This window comes from Ovis aries, chromosome 11, assembly GCF_016772045.2.
Source record: "Ovis aries strain OAR_USU_Benz2616 breed Rambouillet chromosome 11, ARS-UI_Ramb_v3.0, whole genome shotgun sequence".
NCBI lineage: Eukaryota > Metazoa > Chordata > Mammalia > Artiodactyla > Bovidae > Ovis > Ovis aries.
The window spans coordinates 33,168,508-33,186,807 of NC_056064.1; the positions used below are offsets into that span (position 1 = coordinate 33,168,508).

The 18,300-nt window shown below is 42.8% G+C and overlaps 1 protein-coding gene across 41 annotated transcripts in view; it reads left to right on the forward strand.

Annotated features, from left to right (window-relative positions):
* The window catches only part of NCOR1 (nuclear receptor corepressor 1), a 154,513-nt gene that overhangs the window by 115,590 nt on the left and 20,623 nt on the right, over positions 1 to 18,300 (forward strand). For 33 of the 41 annotated variants that reach the window (XM_060395456.1, XM_060395457.1, XM_060395460.1 and 30 more), the window contains 12 exons: positions 1,577 to 1,772; positions 7,355 to 7,504; positions 8,249 to 8,409; positions 9,811 to 9,931; positions 10,025 to 10,126; positions 10,468 to 10,568; positions 11,282 to 11,450; positions 12,427 to 12,567; positions 13,813 to 13,896; positions 14,357 to 14,613; positions 14,834 to 15,194; positions 17,070 to 17,297. In XM_060395456.1, the coding sequence (XP_060251439.1) occupies positions 1,577 to 1,772; positions 7,355 to 7,504; positions 8,249 to 8,409; positions 9,811 to 9,931; positions 10,025 to 10,126; positions 10,468 to 10,568; positions 11,282 to 11,450; positions 12,427 to 12,567; positions 13,813 to 13,896; positions 14,357 to 14,613; positions 14,834 to 15,194; positions 17,070 to 17,297 (2,071 nt within the window). The remainder of the gene's footprint in view (positions 1 to 1,576; positions 1,773 to 7,354; positions 7,505 to 8,248; positions 8,410 to 9,810; positions 9,932 to 10,024; positions 10,127 to 10,467; positions 10,569 to 11,281; positions 11,451 to 12,426; positions 12,568 to 13,812; positions 13,897 to 14,356; positions 14,614 to 14,833; positions 15,195 to 17,069; positions 17,298 to 18,300) is intronic. The other 8 variants (XM_027974824.3, XM_027974828.3, XM_027974839.3 and 5 more) reach the window with 3 other exon arrangements.

Consider the following 18,300-nt stretch of genomic DNA (forward strand, 5'->3'; position numbering starts at 1 on the left):
CTGACTTCAGAAAATGTAAAGATTGCTCTTGATAATAAGACATAGAAAAAAATCATGTTTCTTTTTCTGCCTCAATTTTTAAAAATTCATTTATTATAATTGGAGGATAATTGCAATGTTGTGTTGGTTTCTGCCATACATCAACATGTACCAGCCATAGGTATACATATATCCCCTCTGCATAATAAAAATTTTAAAGAATTAAAATGTGATGCTCTGTTAGGTTGAAAAATATACTATGAGCAATTCAGAGGAAGGAGTACTTCCTGGTTAAAGAGACACTGAAAAATTCTTCGTAGGAAATAACGCAGTTCATTTTGCTTTATATTTATAGTAAAAGAAGGAAAAGGCACATTTACATATAAGCTAAAACCCAAAGGCAAGAAAATTATGTGTGTATTGTGAGTGCAGTGAAAAATCCTACCTACAGCAGTGGAAAAAACTGTGGGTCTTTAGATAACAGGTTCTAAAAGAGTCTACTCTCTGCTAGTCCCAAGATGCACATATTCATGACAAAGCAGCTTGGATTCTTTTCTTTATGAGGTGGGAGAGATAGAAAACAGAGAAATGTGCACTGTGAGAGAGGAGCAGGCAGCAGCAAGAAGGAAGGCAGGAGGGATGGCAGTGTGGTGTTGGATGGTGGGGCTGGCCTGTCTGAAGAGAACTGGCATCTTATGGAGTTGGTGGTGGAGGGGAGGAGATGAGTGAGACCAGGGCGGCTGCCAGACTTCTGGCTGAAGCTGCTGAGGTTCTGTTTTGTACGAGAAGCCAGAGCAGTGTTCATTGTAGCAAATGAGAAGCTCCATTTTGAATGTGAGTTTTGAGGTGCTTTGAGATAGCTGAGTGGAGTTGTTAAGGGCAGTGAGTGTGAAACTTGGAGAAAAATGTCTCAAAAATATTTGCTTAAAAAAAAATTTTTGCTTATGAGCCATTAACATAGAGGTGACGTTTAAATCCACAGAAGTGGGTGTGAGCACCTATGAGGGTCAGGAAGACGGTGGGCCAGACCTGAGCCACCAGGGGCTCAACGTCTTGAGTTAAAAGCAGATGGAAATACTGGGATTTCTGACTTTGATTTCTCTTAACACAACTTTTGGAGAAGGCAATGGCAACCCACTCCAGTACTCTTGCCTGGAAAATCCCATGGATGGAGGAGCCTGGTAGGCTGCAGTCCATGGGGTCGCTAGGAGTTGAACACGACTGAGTGACTTCACTTTCACTTTTCACTTTCATGCATTGGAGAAGAAAATGGCAACCCACTCCAGTGTTCTTGCCTGGAGAATCCCAGGGTCAGGGGAGCTTGGTGGGCTGCCGTCTATGGGGTCGCAGAGAGTCAGACACGACTGAAGCGACTTAGCAGCAGCAGCAGCAACACAACTTTGGGATTTATATCGTGTTCAAATCTGAAAGTAATTGTTTTAGCATTTTAAGCATAAAGCTTGAAGATTACTTTGATTTAAAAAATGGTAGAACCACTTCAAGCAGTCAGATTATATAGAAATAAGGGTTCCTTGCAACAGATGGTAATGGCTGCCTAGTTGGTGTCTGGCATATTTAGATTTTTTTCTCCCTGTAGGTTTCTTGCACCCCGTGTAACATCCCGATTGGGACCCCTGTGAGCGGCTATGCCCTGTACCAGCGGCACATCAAAGCCATGCATGAGTCAGCTCTCCTGGAGGAACAGCGTCAACGGCAGGAGCAGCTGGACCTAGAGTGTCGGAGCTCCACCAGCCCATGCAGTGCCGCCCGGAGCCCCGGCAGAGACTGGGAAGGTGGGTAGCGCACGCACCGCCCAGGACACGGGTGTAGGTGATGGGAAACAGAGCTGAATTTGAAACCTGGCTAATGGCGCTGTCCTGAACAGATATACTTCCTTACCTTAACCTTGGTTAGATTGTCAAGGGATATCAGTGTTTTTGATCACTGAAGGATGGTGGTGATGTTTTCAGTAGACTTCTTGTTAATGTGAATTTTGTGATGTTCACTTTACTGCTGATGATTGTGTACTGGCCATTCTTTCTGTTGCGTTCATCTGAGTTTTCAGAGTCAGTGAGAATTACCTGTCCTCCAAGCAAGTCAGGGAGATATTCTAAATCTCTGATATGATGAGATCAACTTTGTGTAGCACAGTCGATCAGACCTTGACTTACCCCTCACTATGGTCGTGGGCAAGCCACTTGACCTTCTCAGCTTTAGTAAAGTGCAAACAGTACATCTGTCTGTCTAATCTAGCTATATCTTTGCCTTTCTGAAAATGAATGCACATTCAGTATTGTTTTATAACACGTGGTTCAGCATTATTTTACATAGTTTGATAATTTATAGCAGTAGTATATTAGCATATGCATAGTGTAATAGACACCTTGAAGAGCGCTGTTATCCTGTGTGTCACTGTTGTTACTTCAGGTGACAGATTTGAGTTGTGCATGTTCTTTTTAGTTAGTGCATGATACACTTAATTTCTTTTAAAACAAAAAGAAAGGGAGCCATTACTCAATTTTAGTATATTCTTCTGTTATGGTTAGAAGATGACACCTAGTAGTCAGTAGTCTGTAGTAGTAGTCTGGTTGATAGTAACTGATGGGCTGCCTAGTACAACACACTTAGAATATGAGACCATTAAAGTCTTCTTTGACTATGGTTTCATTTTTTGTAATAATTCAGTAGACTGTTGGTAGTACCTTGTATAAGATAAGGGCTGTTAGCTATAGAACACCATGCATTTCAAGGACTGTTTAATGTAAAAGTGGAACTGTGGTGCTTAACTGACCCTCCTGACTCCTTGTCCCTGTCCCACCAGGAGTAAACGGTTAGTTACTGAACCTCCTGTGTCAGAGTTTTACATATAAGATTGCTAGTGTTTTAAATATAAATCTTAGACTATTAAAAATGTGAACCAGATTAATACCCACCACGGCTATATGTATCACTTCAGTTCAGTCACTCAATTGTGTCCGACTCTTTGTGACCCCATGAATTGCAGCACGCCAGGCCTCCCTGTCCATCACCAGCTCCTGGAGTTCACTCAGACTCACGTCCATCGAGTCAGTGAGGCCATCCAGCCATCTCATCCTCTGTCGTCTCCTCCTCCTCCTGCCCCCAATCCCTCCCAGCATCAGAGTCTTTTCCAATGAGTCAACTCTTCACATGAGGTGGCCAAAGTACTGGAGTTTCAGCTTCAGCATCGTTCCTTCCAAAGAAATCCCAGGGCTGATCTCCTTCAGAATGGACTGGTCGGATCTCCTTGCAGTCCAAGGGACTCTCAAGAGTCTTCTCCAACACCACAGTTCAAAAGCATCAATTCTTCGGCACTCAGCCTTCTTCACAGTCCAACTCTCATATCTATACATGACCACTGGAAAAACCATAGCCTTGACTAGACGGACCTTTGTTGGCAAAGTAACGTCTCTGCTTTTGAATATACTATCTAGGTTGGTCATAACTTTCCTTCCAAGGAGTAAGCGTCTTAATTTCATGGCTGCAGTCACCATCTGCAGTGATTTTGGAGCCCCAAAAAATAAAGTCTGTCACTGTTTCCCCATCTATTTCCCATGAAGTGATGGGACCAGATGCCATGATTTTAGTTTTCTGAATGTTGAGCTTTAAGCCAACTTTTTCACTCTCCTCTTTCACTTTCATCAAGAAGCTTTTTAGTCTTTTCACTTTCTGCCATAAGGGTGGTGTTATCTGCATATCTGAGGTTATTAATATTTCTCCCAGCAATCTTGATTCCAGCTTGTGCTTCTTCCAGCCCAGCGTTTCTCATGATGTACTCTGCATATAAATTAAATAAGCAGGGTGACAATATACAGCCTTGACGGACTCCTTTTCCTATTTGGAACCAGTCTGTTGTTCCATGTCCAGTTCTAACTGTTGCTTCCTGACCTGCATACAGATTTCTCAAGAGACAGGTCAGGTGGTCTGGTGTTCTCATCTCTTTCAGAATTTTCTACAGTTTATTGTGATCCACACAGTCAAAGGCTTTGGCATAGTCAATAAAGCAGAAATAGATATTTTGCTGGCTGTATGTATAATAGGTGCTAAATGAATATTTCTTGAATGAAAGTAGAAGAAATATTGTTAACACGTGAGCTTTTAGTATATTGCCTCTAGAGAATCCTTAATCCCTAACTCAGTAATTGACATAATGTGTACTCAGCAATTACATGTTAAAGGAATGATTTAAATGGAGTAGGATAAAAATGGATTTAGCAGAAGTACTTGTGTTTTGAGCATTCCAATGATGAGAAAAATCTGTCAGTATGAAAATGATAAATTGTAGAATAATTTAAGTCTTTTGATCTATTCCTTACATAAATGATTTAGAATAATTTTTTTGAAACAGAATTAAAATGTGGAAAAAATAACATTCAAATAGTGTTTTCTGAACTTATGCTAAAGCTTAGCATTATTCAGCTGACAACACCTGAATCATTCTAATATGTCTGTATAGTTGTTTTAAGAACTGAGGCTCTTTTGTTGATCTCCGTTACAAAGTGGGTTGTATTGGCACCCCCAAGTTCTAAGACTTCAGACTGCGAATTGCATTTCTCCATGATCAGTCACATTAATCCATGTGGTTTAGATCTGAATGGTATCCTTTTTTAAATAGTGATGCAGTGGTGTTAAACCCAAACTGTCATTATTTATGTGATCAGTATGACACCAAAGTGTTTGTTAATATGACATCACTTTGGTTCAAGGTGACTCTCTACAAACTGAGGTGGTTGATTACATTTTATTCCAAGGTTAAGTTTTGTTTTAGCTAATCTAGCTAGTATGTTCATCCAGTAATTTGTTTAACAAGTGCTGAAGGCTCTCCTGAATTTATAGCTATTTTGTAGTTTGCTTAAAGGATAATCTCCCAAATAACATTTATATGTTTCCAATTAACTCGCTTGTATGTAGAACGTTTGATAGGAATATTTTCTATTCCTAGAATCATAGAATCATAGAATAGTTTATAGAATGGTAAATACAGTGAGAATGAGTTCTAACCATTACCAACTGGTGTTGTCCATGTGAAGTAGGAACACACTTCTGGCTTTTCCTTTCACAGGCTCATTTAGAAGGTAACAGGCAGCACCTGTTGTCCACCTATTGGATTGTGTTCACCTTCTCTTTGAGACAGGCGGTTTAAACCTTTCCATTTGTAGAAAGGCTTGAAAAAGCCTCAGAGAAAAGTTGTTTTCATTTTCCAGTAACATTTACACAAGTTGACTCCTGCTTCAGTTGGAAACCTCTTTTCTGCAGTGAAAGAACTCAGATTTGACACAGGTAAAGGTAGTTAGAAGTGAAGTTCTAATGCAGGTTTTAACAAAATCCAATCAAAATAAGAGTTTATGCTTCTGTGCAACTTGTAGTTTATCTTTTTTATTTTTTCAACTGAGTACGTGATGACTAAATGGTTGTATTTAGAACCACCTAAAATTTCATCTTTTTATTTAACACTATTATGACAAGTATATTTATTTTTCTGCATGTTTATAAACTTACAAAACCATCCTTCACTGAATATATATAATGTGCTCTCATGTTAAATTGTCTAGAAAGGGAGACATGATTTTCTTTTGTAGTTGGTTTATTTCATAAATCTGCGCAGTATTAGGACACTTACTAATCAGTCAGAGAAGGAATGGGTAGCATCATCCTGATGGTGCCTCCAGAGGCATCTGAAATTTCTGCACCCAGTGCTCAGGAAGCCATCACTGCACTGCGGCTCAGAGCTCAGGCCAGGAACTGCACTGCTGTAGGAAAGTCTCCAACCTTGGTTGGGCAGTGAGGGTGTGAGTCTTTTGAGCCTCAGTTGCCTCCTCTGTCAAATGTTGTTAATGATCTCATTAGTCCTGAGAGCTTAACGAGATACTTCCTGTAGTCTCAGTGCTCTGCCCATAGTACAGATTCCTATTAGCTGAGGTTACTTTCACTGTTCCAGTTTTAAAAAATACCTTAATAAGCTAAAGAACATTTAATTGTGCTAGTCAATTCTCTACTTGAAACCAGTCACAAACCTTCCACTTCACAGTGAGAGGCTGGAGACCTTCTCTTTAGAAAGGACCTGTGAAGATGCCATGTCACTGCAGTTAAGGGAGAAAGGAATCAAGCAAGAGGGCTACTGTTGAAGGGAGAAGGCAAGTTATTTTTCAGAGGGGAAGACTATCCACCTGGGAAGCCTGAAGAATTAACTGAGAAGTTATTTGAGCTAAGAGGAAAGTTCATTAAGTTTCTCAGAAAAAATTGATATACAGAGATCTATGTTTATCTTTCTTATATCTGCAGAAATCAGTGTGTAAAATATAGTTTTTTTCCCATATATACTAAACAGATGGTTTTCCTCACAACAAAATTAAAAAATAACTATTAAAATTATATGAAATTATGAAAAATGACCTATATGAAAAAATCAATGTTCCTCAATTGGAAAACTCAGTATAAAATGTCAAGTCTCCTGTAAATATACATCCAGTGAAAATTCCAGTGATACATTGGGGAGGAAGTACTCAAAATGATTTAAATTTAGATTTATCTGAAAGAACAAATGGATAAAACTAGGTAAGCAAAAGAATAAAAGATGAATGGGAATTTGTTCTGGCAAACATTAAAATGCCACAGTTTAAAGTGGTTTAGGTTACAGATGATTTTTACTTTCTTTTCTAAAATTACAGTATGTCAATTTTACTTCCTTTAAAGAAAGAAAAGATGATATATATATATAATATAGAAAATTATATAATTATATATATTTGTGTTTTTTCTTAATATGACTGCATATCTGATATGCCCTTGAAATCCTTAAAGTTTATCTTTATACTTCATATGGAGGTAAATTAGTAGAATAATTTTCATTAGCATTGTTACAGTAAAATTCATAAGCTTGCATAGCCATTAAAAATGATTTTGATCTGCATCTTTTGAAATCCTTCTTCCGTTTCTTGATTGCATTTATTTCTCTAATACCTAAGCAGTGGGCTTCAACAGGCTAATTATAAAAGTCAAAATTCTCAGCATTCTGGCCTCTAATTCAGGGTATACCTGAATTCATAGAATGGCTGGATAATCCGTTGTTTGCCTGTTGTGATCTTTATTGTATGTGAAAAGACTTGATTCTCCTAATGAGTGGACAGAGAAGTTCTCTGTGCTTTGAAAGAAGAAATTGTCATTGGATTTTTGTGGATTTCATTACGTCAGAGTACTGGTGCTTACACAGAAGATTTGGGTGTGTAAGGTTTTGTAACCTAGACCTCTATAGTAGTATAGAGTTGGATCTGCCTCTGGACAGTGTGGGCTGGTCCTGTCACACTTGCTATTTCAATCTGGGTTTCTTCCCTTATGTTGGTAACTTTAACTTCCATAGGAAAATCAGTCGCCTATATGCCCTATGCTGAGGCCACTCGTGCTCTAGAGCAGGAGGCACAGATGCACAGTACCGCGGCCAGGTCAGCGTCACCATGTAGGCTCTCTCCGCAGCCCAGTGTGAGTGCAGCCCGCTCTAGTGGCCTGCCAGGTAAATACCGATTCTCCTGCCGTGGCTGCTGGCCATCCACCTACACTGCTGGCAGGGATGGTTTGTTTCCAGGGCACGTCCCCGCTATTTCAGAATTCCTTTCTTGTTTCTCTGCATCCCATCTTCAGTTGTGTTCAGTTGAGATTCACTGGGCCACTGGGAGGTTTGTGTTCATACCTGTGTACCGTGACATTGACTGCCTATTCTCCTATGAGTACATGTACTTTGTGAAAATCTTGAGATCCACCCCCTGCTAAGAAATATTCAAATGTCTAGGAGAGTCAGAATCAGTAAGTGTTTCTCAAATTATGCAAGATGCAAAGAGGAGATATAACAGGCTGTCAGTCATACCTATATATTTTCTAGAGTTGTAATATCAACTGTCCCTAAGAAACACCCTTCTTTTCACCTTCTGTGTGAGGTCCCAGGAGTGGTGCAGAGAGAGAAGAAATCACTAAAGACTGCTGTTTGCATAAGCTGAACAGAAATAGTCTGAAATGGACATCAGCCTGAAAGCTCTGGTTTGACAGGAAGTTGAGTATTTCAGTGTCACAGATACCATTTGTGACCTGAGTATGGATACAGATTTAATCTAAGTGAAAGAAATTTAAAATAGAAGTGTTCACCCTCAAATTCATCTTACACTTACAGTTGAATTGTGATTGAAGAAATAATTGAGATAGGTGGAACATCACAAACTAGGAAATTGACTATTTCAAATAATTTTTTTCTTCCTTTTAAAAGTCCTCCAGCCTGCTCCACATCAGGTGATAACTAACCTCCCTGAAGGGGTTCGGCTTCCAACAACTCGGCCCACTCGGCCACCGCCTCCTCTCATCCCATCATCCAAAACCACAGTGGCTTCCGAGAAACCATCGTTTTTACTGGGAGGCTCCATCTCGCAGGTAAGAGGACTTCTCTTCTGAGGAGATTCTCTGTTGGTTACTGTTTTGTAAAGATTTTCCCTCCCTCCCATATTTATTTGCCAGAGTCTAAATGAAAAGTATTTATGACGAGACATTGACTTAAAAATGCAGCAGTCACTTTGTTTTCCATGGTGCATGCACGTTTGTTTGAGTTAGGTCCCCAAATTGAGTGACAGTGTTATGTGGCCACTCACATCTCTGTTTGCTTAATCAGTGGTCAGCTAATGATCAGGGAGCTCTGTGCCCGGAAGGACTTAAATTTCCCAGTCTTTACCAAGGGACTCATCAACCAAGCAGCCAACAACACTGCCCGCTATCACAGAGCCTTGAGGTGGGACCACACACAGTGAGGACACACGATCTTCTGGAATTTCCCCTGGCCGGTGTGCAGCCTGCACATGTATATGGCCTTCTAGGTCCCCAGGAAGATGTTGGACCTCTGCAGACCCCTGTGGACATCTTGTTCTTTAGCTTTTCCTTTTTGTGGGGAGGGGTGGGGTCTACCTCAAAGGATGCAGGATCTGAGTTCCCTGACCAGGGATGGAACTCTCACCCTTTGCCATGGAGTCTTAACCACTGGACTACTAGGGACGTCCCTGTTACAGTTTATGGTTAGCCTGATTGTTTGCTCTGACTGCCTCGGCCAGGGGAGAAGTTAATCCATTGATACTAATTGTTTCTGACAAGCCTACACCTGCTTCCCAACCCTGTCAGGCCAGATCAAGACAGCTTTGCAAGTGGGGTCTGTCAGAGAACCGCTCGGCCAGTCTGATAATGACAGTCATCTGAGCCTGACCCCCTGTACTTTCATGTGACCAGAGCTGTGGGTTCTAAGGGCTGAAGCAGACCAGCAGTGGGGGTCAGGAGAGCAAGTTCACGGGTCATAGAGCTCACAGTTCTCACCAGAGTTCGCCATTTTCCTGAATAAATGGTCCAAGATTTCTACAGGTCTTTGGTTACAGAGTTGGAAAAGAATTCTTAAAGGGCTGATTCTTAACCTTCCTGCTAGTTTTCTGGTTGCCTTTGTGGAGGAGGGTCTTTAGAAATTCTTCCTCCACCATTTATCCCTCCACCAGGGATAAATGCAGTTAATAATAATAGCTACATCTGAGGGTATGGTTAAGTGTTTTCAGTTATGTAATTTGTTAATAATATATATCAATCTACCTAAAATTTAGGGTGATTTTGGAAGATGTCTTGCTCTTTTTAAAAGCTTTTAAAATTTAACCAATCTGCAACGAGGATTTTCTTGCTTTATACTTAGTTTTGGTGTTGGGGGTGGATGGGTGGTAAGTTTTCTAAACAGAAACGTGTACCTTAACTCTAGAGTTGACCTTGTGAAGAGACAGTGTTATTCTAGTCCTTTAACATTATTTTTAGGGAACACCCGGCACTTACTTGCCTTCTCCTAATCAGGCCTCCTACGCCCCCGAGGCAGCGAAGCCCTCAGCAGGCTCCATCTCTCTGGGACTGCCACGGCAGCAGGAGGCCACCAAGCCAGGTCAGTGAGGAGGGGGAGGACCGTAGCCACTTTCGTGGCGCACCAGTCGGGGACTTGGCACTTGGGCTCACTCTGTCTTGCTCTGGCCCACAGCCACCGTGCCCTACATCAAGCAGGAGGAGTTCTCTCCCCGAAGCCAGAACTCACAGCCTGAGGGTTTACTGGTCAGAGCCCAGCACGAAGGGGTGGTCAGAGGTAAGACACACTGTAGGGCAGAAATATACTCTGATCCCCAGTAAATGGGTTAAGGGAATTCAGTAGTATGTTTTAAAGATGGGCTCTTAAATTAGAGCCTTTAAATTCTTAAGTTTTCTTTCCATATAAAAATCATTTTAAAACTTTGAAATTTTGTGTGTCTGCAGTGCTTTTTAAAAATTGTGAAATTATTTTTAAAGTATGTTTCAGTAAAACACTGTTCCTTTTGTGCTGCGGTTCCCCTTTTTTTTCTCTTCTCTCCCAAGCAGGGGCTGGTTTTGTTGGCCTGTGTTTTTGTAGGTGTGGGAGTGTGATTGGCTGATGATTCTGTTGTTACCCAGGTACCTCAGGAGCCATTCAAGAAGGAAGCATAACTCGGGGAACGCCCTCTAGCAAACTCTCTGTGGAGAGCATCCCGTCCCTCCGAGGTTCCATCACCCAGGTCAGTTGTTCTCCTTCCCAAGACCCAAACCACAGCTGGTAGAAAACCAGAAGTGAAGTCTCAAGTGGGTTGGCCATTCTAGCACAAGTTTTGTGACAAAGTTGTTCATTGTTCTGGGGTTTGGGACAGGTCTCAGTGATAAACCTGTGATAAACCTCAGATGATAAACCACAAGCCAAATCATCTCTACTGTGTTTCATTGAAAAAGGTGGATTATTTGCAGATTGACAGAAAAAACAAGTTATAATTGATGCATCTCTGCCTGGCAGAGCTTTTAACATGTGTTCAGCTTAAACAGAAATTGAGAGGAAAATCATAAATTGTTTGCTTGCTTTTACAACTTGTCGTTACCTTTTTCTTATAAATTTTGAAAAAACTTGATTATATTTGCATGAGTTTAGGCCTTAAGACAAATTTTGTTTCTTAGAGTTAAGTGCTTTCATAGTGGTTTGACTTTGAGGTGGGGAAGAAAGCTGACTCAACTCATATACCTATTGACATTTTAGGAAGTTTTGCATGCCAGGGTTCAAGGACCAAGGTACAGTCTTTCTTTATGTTTATAAAACATGTCTGGTTTCCCATCATGTGCTGGCCTTTCTTATTTGAGGTCGTGGCTTGATCTGATGCTTGGTGTGGCAGGTTACATTTTATGAGCGTTTGTGTCCTGTCAGCTGAAGTGATGCTCATGCTGCCTGTGTCTGATTGAATGGCAGGGGACCCCGGCTCTGTCCCAGGCTGGCATACCCACTGAGGCATTGGTGAAGGGACCTGTTTCTAGACTGTCCATTGAAGAGAGCAGTCCTGAGAAAGGCCGGGAGGAAGCTGCCTCCAAAGGCCATGTTATTTACGAAGGCAAAAGTGGACACATCTTATCCTATGATAGTAAGTATCACCTCTCCACTCCAAGGCTGGTGCTGTCACATGTGACAGGGGTGTGGGGCTGGCTCCTTACCTACTGGCTTTGGGAAAGTGAGTTTTCTTTCCCCAAGCCCAGGTTTCCCCTCTGTAATGTAAAAAGGGTTAACGTGAGTACTTCTCTTGAAACTTTGGTGAAAAATTAACTGAGACAGTCAGTGAAAAGTGCTTAACAGCGTGGAGCCCAGAGTAAGTGTCCCCTGAGTGGCTCCCCACTGCCAGCTGTAGTCATTAGATTTAGCCTAGGAAAAGAATCTCTGTTTAATAGAGCCACAGCTAAATGTTTGCTCAGCAAAAACAAGTCCCCGTGAATGCGATTTGACCCCCTTCTATTTTAAAGGAATGCCAGTTTTACTTGTTAAGGAGTAGATAATAGTCTGGTAATCCTAGAAAGAGTATTGAATTTAACGTTCGTCTTCAGATGTGTTCATGAGTTTAAGTTTCAGCTTGCGCACTGTTATGAGCAGTGTGCTGAAACTGCACTGTCCTGCCCAGACATGCGTCTCCCCTTTTTCCACCGTGCCCACCCTGGCTCAGCTGGCGATGACTATCGTCAGTCGCATTGCTGTGTCCAGTGACCCTTACTTGAAATTTCATATGCCCAGATCCCTTTCCAGCAGTTTGATTGCCTGCTGCCTGTAGTACCTGTTACTCAGTGGTAACTGCCATTAGTTAACCTGGACCCATCACTATTGTTAAGTTCCTTGAGGGAAGCGACCTAATTCACACCCTGCAATCCTGGTTTATGCCTGACCCTCAGTAAATATATTTGAATGAATGAAAACATTTTTATAAATATCATCTACACAGAGGTAGGTATGTAGTAGATTAAGACCAGTTTTTATATCATCTTCATGAGATCATGAGGTTAAAGTAACTTATTTAGGCCTTGGGCTGATAGGCCTTGGGCTCTATCCGAGCAGTGCTTGTGTCTGTTCTGCAGATATTAAGAATGCCCGAGAAGGGACAAGGAGTCCGAGAACAGCTCATGAAATCAGTCTCAAAAGAAGCTATGAATCAGTGGAAGGAACAATAAAACAAGGGTTGTCCATGAGGGAGTCTCCCGTATCAGCACCGCTGGAGGGTAAAGTGTTTCCAGAGCTCTGTTTAGATACATTTAATTCTGTATAGCCAATTTGCATTGTTGGGTTAGGTTACATTTAATATCTGTCATTTCTACCTGAAATTTGTATCAGTATATAATGAAACATATAAATATGTTAATATATTATAAACACATGTAGTATAAAATGTGTAATAGTAATTAATATACTACTATGAAAGTTATATTAGTAAACATTTAAATTTATGTTCATCTCTACATATAAATCAAGCAGTACATGACACTGAAGGGGGAAGTAAAGACAAAATTGATCTTATCATAGGTAACTGTTAGAATGCTCATGTAATTTGTAGATTGATCCTGTTTAAGTGAGTTTACAAATGTGAAGTTCATCACGAGCATTTGTTTTTATTGTGGGGCCGGCAGAGTGGTATGTAACATACAGAGTAGAGACGTATTTGAATCTCGCTCTTTCCTGGTGCGTCTGTCTGTGCCCATCTCTTGCTCTGTCAGTTGAGGGCTTGTACCTGCAGTCATGTGAGGAGGAGAAACAGCTGTGCAGCCCTGTGCTGATTATGTGGCATTGCCTTCATCACATGATCACCTTGATTAGTTTTGTGAATGGTTCACTTTCCTTAAGTCGTAATCTGACTCAACTATTCTGTTTTAATCTAGATGAGAAATGGGAAACAGGGTAAGGATTCCTCAGTCTTGAAGGCCTATTGAAATTTTCTAAGAGCTGAATTTTCTCTGTAGTTAAAAAAAAAATTCTCACTTTCCTCAATTCAAATTCATTGGCAATGTAACATGAAACTTCTGAAAAGGTTATTTACATATGTTTCATTTTGGTTTGCATCTTTAGTGTATTTTATCTGTTTTGGGGGTATCCATCTTTCATGTTTTTCTCTTCAGAACTTAACAGTAATTTCCTAACCCTAACCCTCTGTATTTTCTCTCACCTTGATAAGCACTGAGAATTTAGACTTAGCTTTGAAAGTGTTGTGCTCTACGCTTTAACTTAGATGTCTTCCTTGGCCATTTTCTATTTGCAAAAATGTTTGAAAAGAAACAGTTTTAAAAGTGGATACTTCAGCTTTTACTGTTTTTTTCCATGATGTTCTTCTGAATAGTTTGCAAATCTAAAATGGTTCTCCTTTTTCCATGGAGCTTTTGTCAGAAGTGTGTTCTCTTAAGAACAGTTAGTTGTGTGCCTGAGTTGACATCTGTGCTGTATCTAACACTGGAACCGCCTGCTTGTTTTGAAAGGGCTCATCTGCCGCGCGTTGCCCAGGGGGAGCCCTCACTCCGACCTCAAGGACAGGACCGTGCTGTCTGGGTCCATCATGCATGGTAACTCTCCACTTGTTTGCTTCTGTTCACAACTGTCTCGGGGCAAAGTAGTTTGAAATTAACGTGCAGGGTGTGAAGCCTGTTTTTCAAGGTATCTTCCCTTTTGACATGTTAGGTATTTAAACCCTAACTATAACTCTTCTGAGTTTCATAGTTTATTTGAAGATGATAGTTGCTTAATCTTTTAATACAGACATCTTCATTATGTAAGAACCACTCTTGATTGTGCTGAATGATGTATTAAGTCTTGAACAACCCCCCCAATAATGGCCAATGAAATGAATATTTACATAAGGATCTTACTGTAAACAGAAAACTGATTAGAAACTGCAAACAGCAAGGCATTGATTTCTTTATATTGTAATTTATATGCAACAAAATTTACTGTTATAACAGTTTTTAAGTGTATAGTTCAGTGGCATTAATTTACCAATTGTGTTTCTTGAATCCTTCTTTGAAGGCACACCAAGAGCGACCACTGAAAGTTTCGAGGATGGCCTTAAGTACCCCAAACAGATTAAAAGGGAGAGTCCACCCATCCGAGCTTTTGAAGGTGCCATCACCAAAGGAAAGCCCTACGATGGCATCACCACCATCAAAGAGATGGGGCGCTCCGTTCACGAGATCCCCCGGCAGGATGTGTTGGCTCAGGAGAGTCGGAAAACCCCCGAGGTGGTGCCGAGCTCTCGGCCGGTCATTGAGGGCTCCATCTCCCAGGTACCATCTGCTTTGGACCACAGTGCAGCAGTAGTTATCAGTGGTTCTAGATCATTTTAAACATCGGGTCTCCTGAAAGTAAACGTGGAGGTCTCTGTGACCTCAGTTCTGGTCTGGGAGCATGGGCACTCAGCAGTCCTTTCCTGGCACACGCCAGTGTGGAACTTGAGATGGAGCCCAGCCGCAGGGCTGCCTGTAACACTTGTCTCTTGACCCACAGGGCACACCCATCAAGTTCGACAGCAGCTCGGGTCAATCTGCCATCAAACACAATGTCAAGTCCCTGATCACGGGGCCTAGCAAACTGCCCCGTGGGATTCCTCCACTGGAAATTGTGCCCGAGAACGTTAAAGTGGTAGAAAGGGGCAAGTATGAGGACGTGAAGGCAGGAGAGCCGGTGCGGTCCCGGCACACGTCGGTGGTGAGCTCTGGCCCCTCAGTCCTCAGGTCCACTCTCCATGAAGCTCCCAAAGCGCAGCTGAGCCCGGGGATTTATGAGGACACCAGCGCACGGCGCACGCCGGGGAGCTACGCCAGCACCGTGTCCCGGGGCTCGCCCATGCTGAGCAGAGCTTCTGAAGGTGTGGTGCTCTCATATGCTGTCTGACCATTCATGCTGTCCCCTGCAGCACGTGGCCTGGTGTTGGTTCCAGGGGCTTGCAGCCTGTCTGCTGTGCTCTGGGAGACTGGCTGCCCATGAAAATAGGCATAATTGCAAGTAAAATGTCTAATGTTCTCATTAAGTGCAGGGTGCACTGGAGTCCAGAAATGGTGGAACAGGTCATGCTTGGCATGGATTTTCAGCTAAGCTGGAGAATTTCTGGAAGTCGGTCTGGATGGTCAGCTCTCCTCACTGTCTGCTGTGTGTCTGCTGTCTGAGTGCTCAGGCCATGAGGCTGGCTGCTTAGGGTGAATCGAGGTTCTTACTGCACTGAGTTGGACACGTTCCTTAGCCTTTCTGTGCTCTAGTGTCCTCATCTGTGAACTGGAGGTGTAATACCAAGGCTGGCCCCATAGGATGGCTATGCAGATAAAATGAGGTGATGTGTTGAAAGGACTTTGGCAGAATGTGCCCCACGCAGTGTGGGAAGGACTCGGTAATTGTGAACAATTATTACTGCTCGGTTCTGTTTTATGACCAGAACCCGCCCCTCCTAGGGGTTCATGCTGCTGCAGAGACATCTGGGGCATGACAGGCGTGGATTTTTACCAGGTGGTCTGTGAACAATCTGAGGCCCTTAGAAGTGTTTCCACTGAGCGTTTTAGATTGTAATGCAGTACTCGTTTATTGAGGGCTTATGTGCAGACTCCCGTGGGTGGTTGGAGGGGCCACGCAGAGGGAGGAGAAGAGGGAAATGTCCATCGGGGCCATGGCGTAAACCTGCACCCGTTGGTTCTGGTCTTGAAGGAGAATTGCCCTGCAGAAGGAGAGGCTCTGCTGGTTAGAGCGAGTTGAGGCAGGGAGGGGAGGTGATAAACCAGCATGATTTCTTGGCTTCCACACATAGGTTTGTGTGATCACAGCAAAGTTGATATTATCAAAATAGTAATTAGATGGTGCTCATGGTTGCACCAGAGAAGGCAATGGCACCCCACTCCAGCACTCTTGTCTGGAAAATCCCATGGACGGAGGAGCCTGGTAGGCTGCAGTCCATGGGGTCGCTAAGAGTCGGACACAACTGAGCAACTTGATTTTCACTTTTCACTTTCATGCATTGGAGAAGGAAATGGCAACCCACTCCAGTATTCTTGCCTGGAGAATCCCAGGGACAGGGGAGCCTGGTGGGCTGCCGTCTATGGGGTCGCACAGAATCGGACACAACTGAAGCGACTTAGCAGCAGCAGCAGCAGCATGGTTGCACAGTGTTGTGTATTACTGTTGTTGAAGTATACCCTATGAAGTGGCCAAACTTGTAAATTTTATCCTCTGTGTGTTTCACCACAGTTACTGAAACAGTGGAAGGTGATGACTGGTAGGGTTTTGGTTTGGACTCAGTAGCACTAATGAGATAATGAAACTTCTGAATAATGTCCTGTAGAGTAGAAGAAGCTAGAGCAGGGAGAAGGCCAATGCTGGCGAGGAAGTCTGTGTGGAAGCACAGAGCAGGGAACACTATGTGACCCAGCAAGGAGCCGGGCAGCCAGGCAGAGAGAGGGTGGAGGCTTGGTGTGGGCAGGTTTCAGAGGAATTAGCGTATCAGGTCAGAGATGACAAAGAGCGTCGACTTTCATTCGTAATTTTAGGTGATAAACTGGGCTGTGACCTGAAAGGGGGCAGTCTCCCAACCCAGAGGTGCCCGCATGTTCTGCAAGATTGATTGTTTCATGTTTAGTAGAAAGAGAAGATCAAAGAGATATATGTATATGGTCTGTATTGGAATGGTTGAGAAATAGATTAACATTATCCTACTTAACAAGCTTGCTTAAGGATTTGTGGTGTTGGCCGTTTTTTCTAGTTACAATTTCTTCTGGCAAGTCTGCTAATCATGAGAGGAAGTCAACCCTGACCCCTACCCAGAGGGAGAGCGTCGCAGCCAAGTCTCCGGTGCCTGGCGTGGACCCTGCAGTGAGCCACAGCCCCTTCGAGCCGCACCACAGGGGCGGCACCCCCGGGGAAGTGTACCGGAGCCACCTGCCAGCACACTTGGACCCAGCCATGCCCTTTCACCGGGCTCTGGATCCTGGTAAGCACAGTGCGCAGTGAAAACTGAAGACAGAGCAGTAACATGGCTGTGTGCCTCTTTAGACGTTCTGTTTATTAAAGTACAGAATGCAGGCAGTCACGTATGTTATTAGGATACAGTTCAGTGGCTTTTCACAAACTCTATAGCTCAAGCCCCCAAATCAAGACACAGAATATTACCAGCACCCCTTAAAGAATTAAAATACTGGGTACGTGGAAACCCCTCTTATGTGATGGCATTTGATTGGAAAGTGGGTTCACGTGAAGACTATTTTTGAATAACATAGGCATACTTCATACGTTTTATTTTACAACACAGACTTTCTTCACCAGTGTTCTGATCTCTAGTCAGGGCACTGGTTACACCTCACATTTCTTCCTTATGTAAATGATACATCTCCAGGTTTGTTTTTTTAAGTGGAGTTGAAGTTTAAAGACACACCAAAGGAATCTATCAATAAATACAGTATCCTTCTAGATTTTTTTCCTCATCTTTTAAAATTATCTACTCCATACTTAATTCCGATTCTGTATTGAGTCTTTCCAAAGCAGCAGCGTAGTTTTTTCATTGTTTCATTATTGTAGTAGCAAGTACAGCTGGAAGGAACTTTCAAACAGATACCACTGACTGTCAGTGAACATGGTCTTAGTAGGTGTAAAAGCATGTAGGTTTTCTGGAGGGCAGCCTTCCCTGGCACAGCAGTGCTGCCGCGCGGGGCCTAGGCCAGTGGGTTCTGCCTGGGAAAGGGCTTCCTGTCCACAGGTGGTGGAGCGTCTATCCTGGACTGTGGTGAGGTCAGTACCATCACATTGTCTGTCACCTGAAAATGTCAGGTCCCTGAGGCACCCACACATCCCTGATTGTTCAGGGCCTGTCCCCAGAGCTGGGGTGGGAGCCTCACCCCTACCCACCACTGTCGCCTGAGAGACCCGGCTGGGAGGGCTAGAGGAAGGGGGAGCAGACACTCCAAGAGTTTGTCATTTGTTCTCAGGAGAAAATGTGT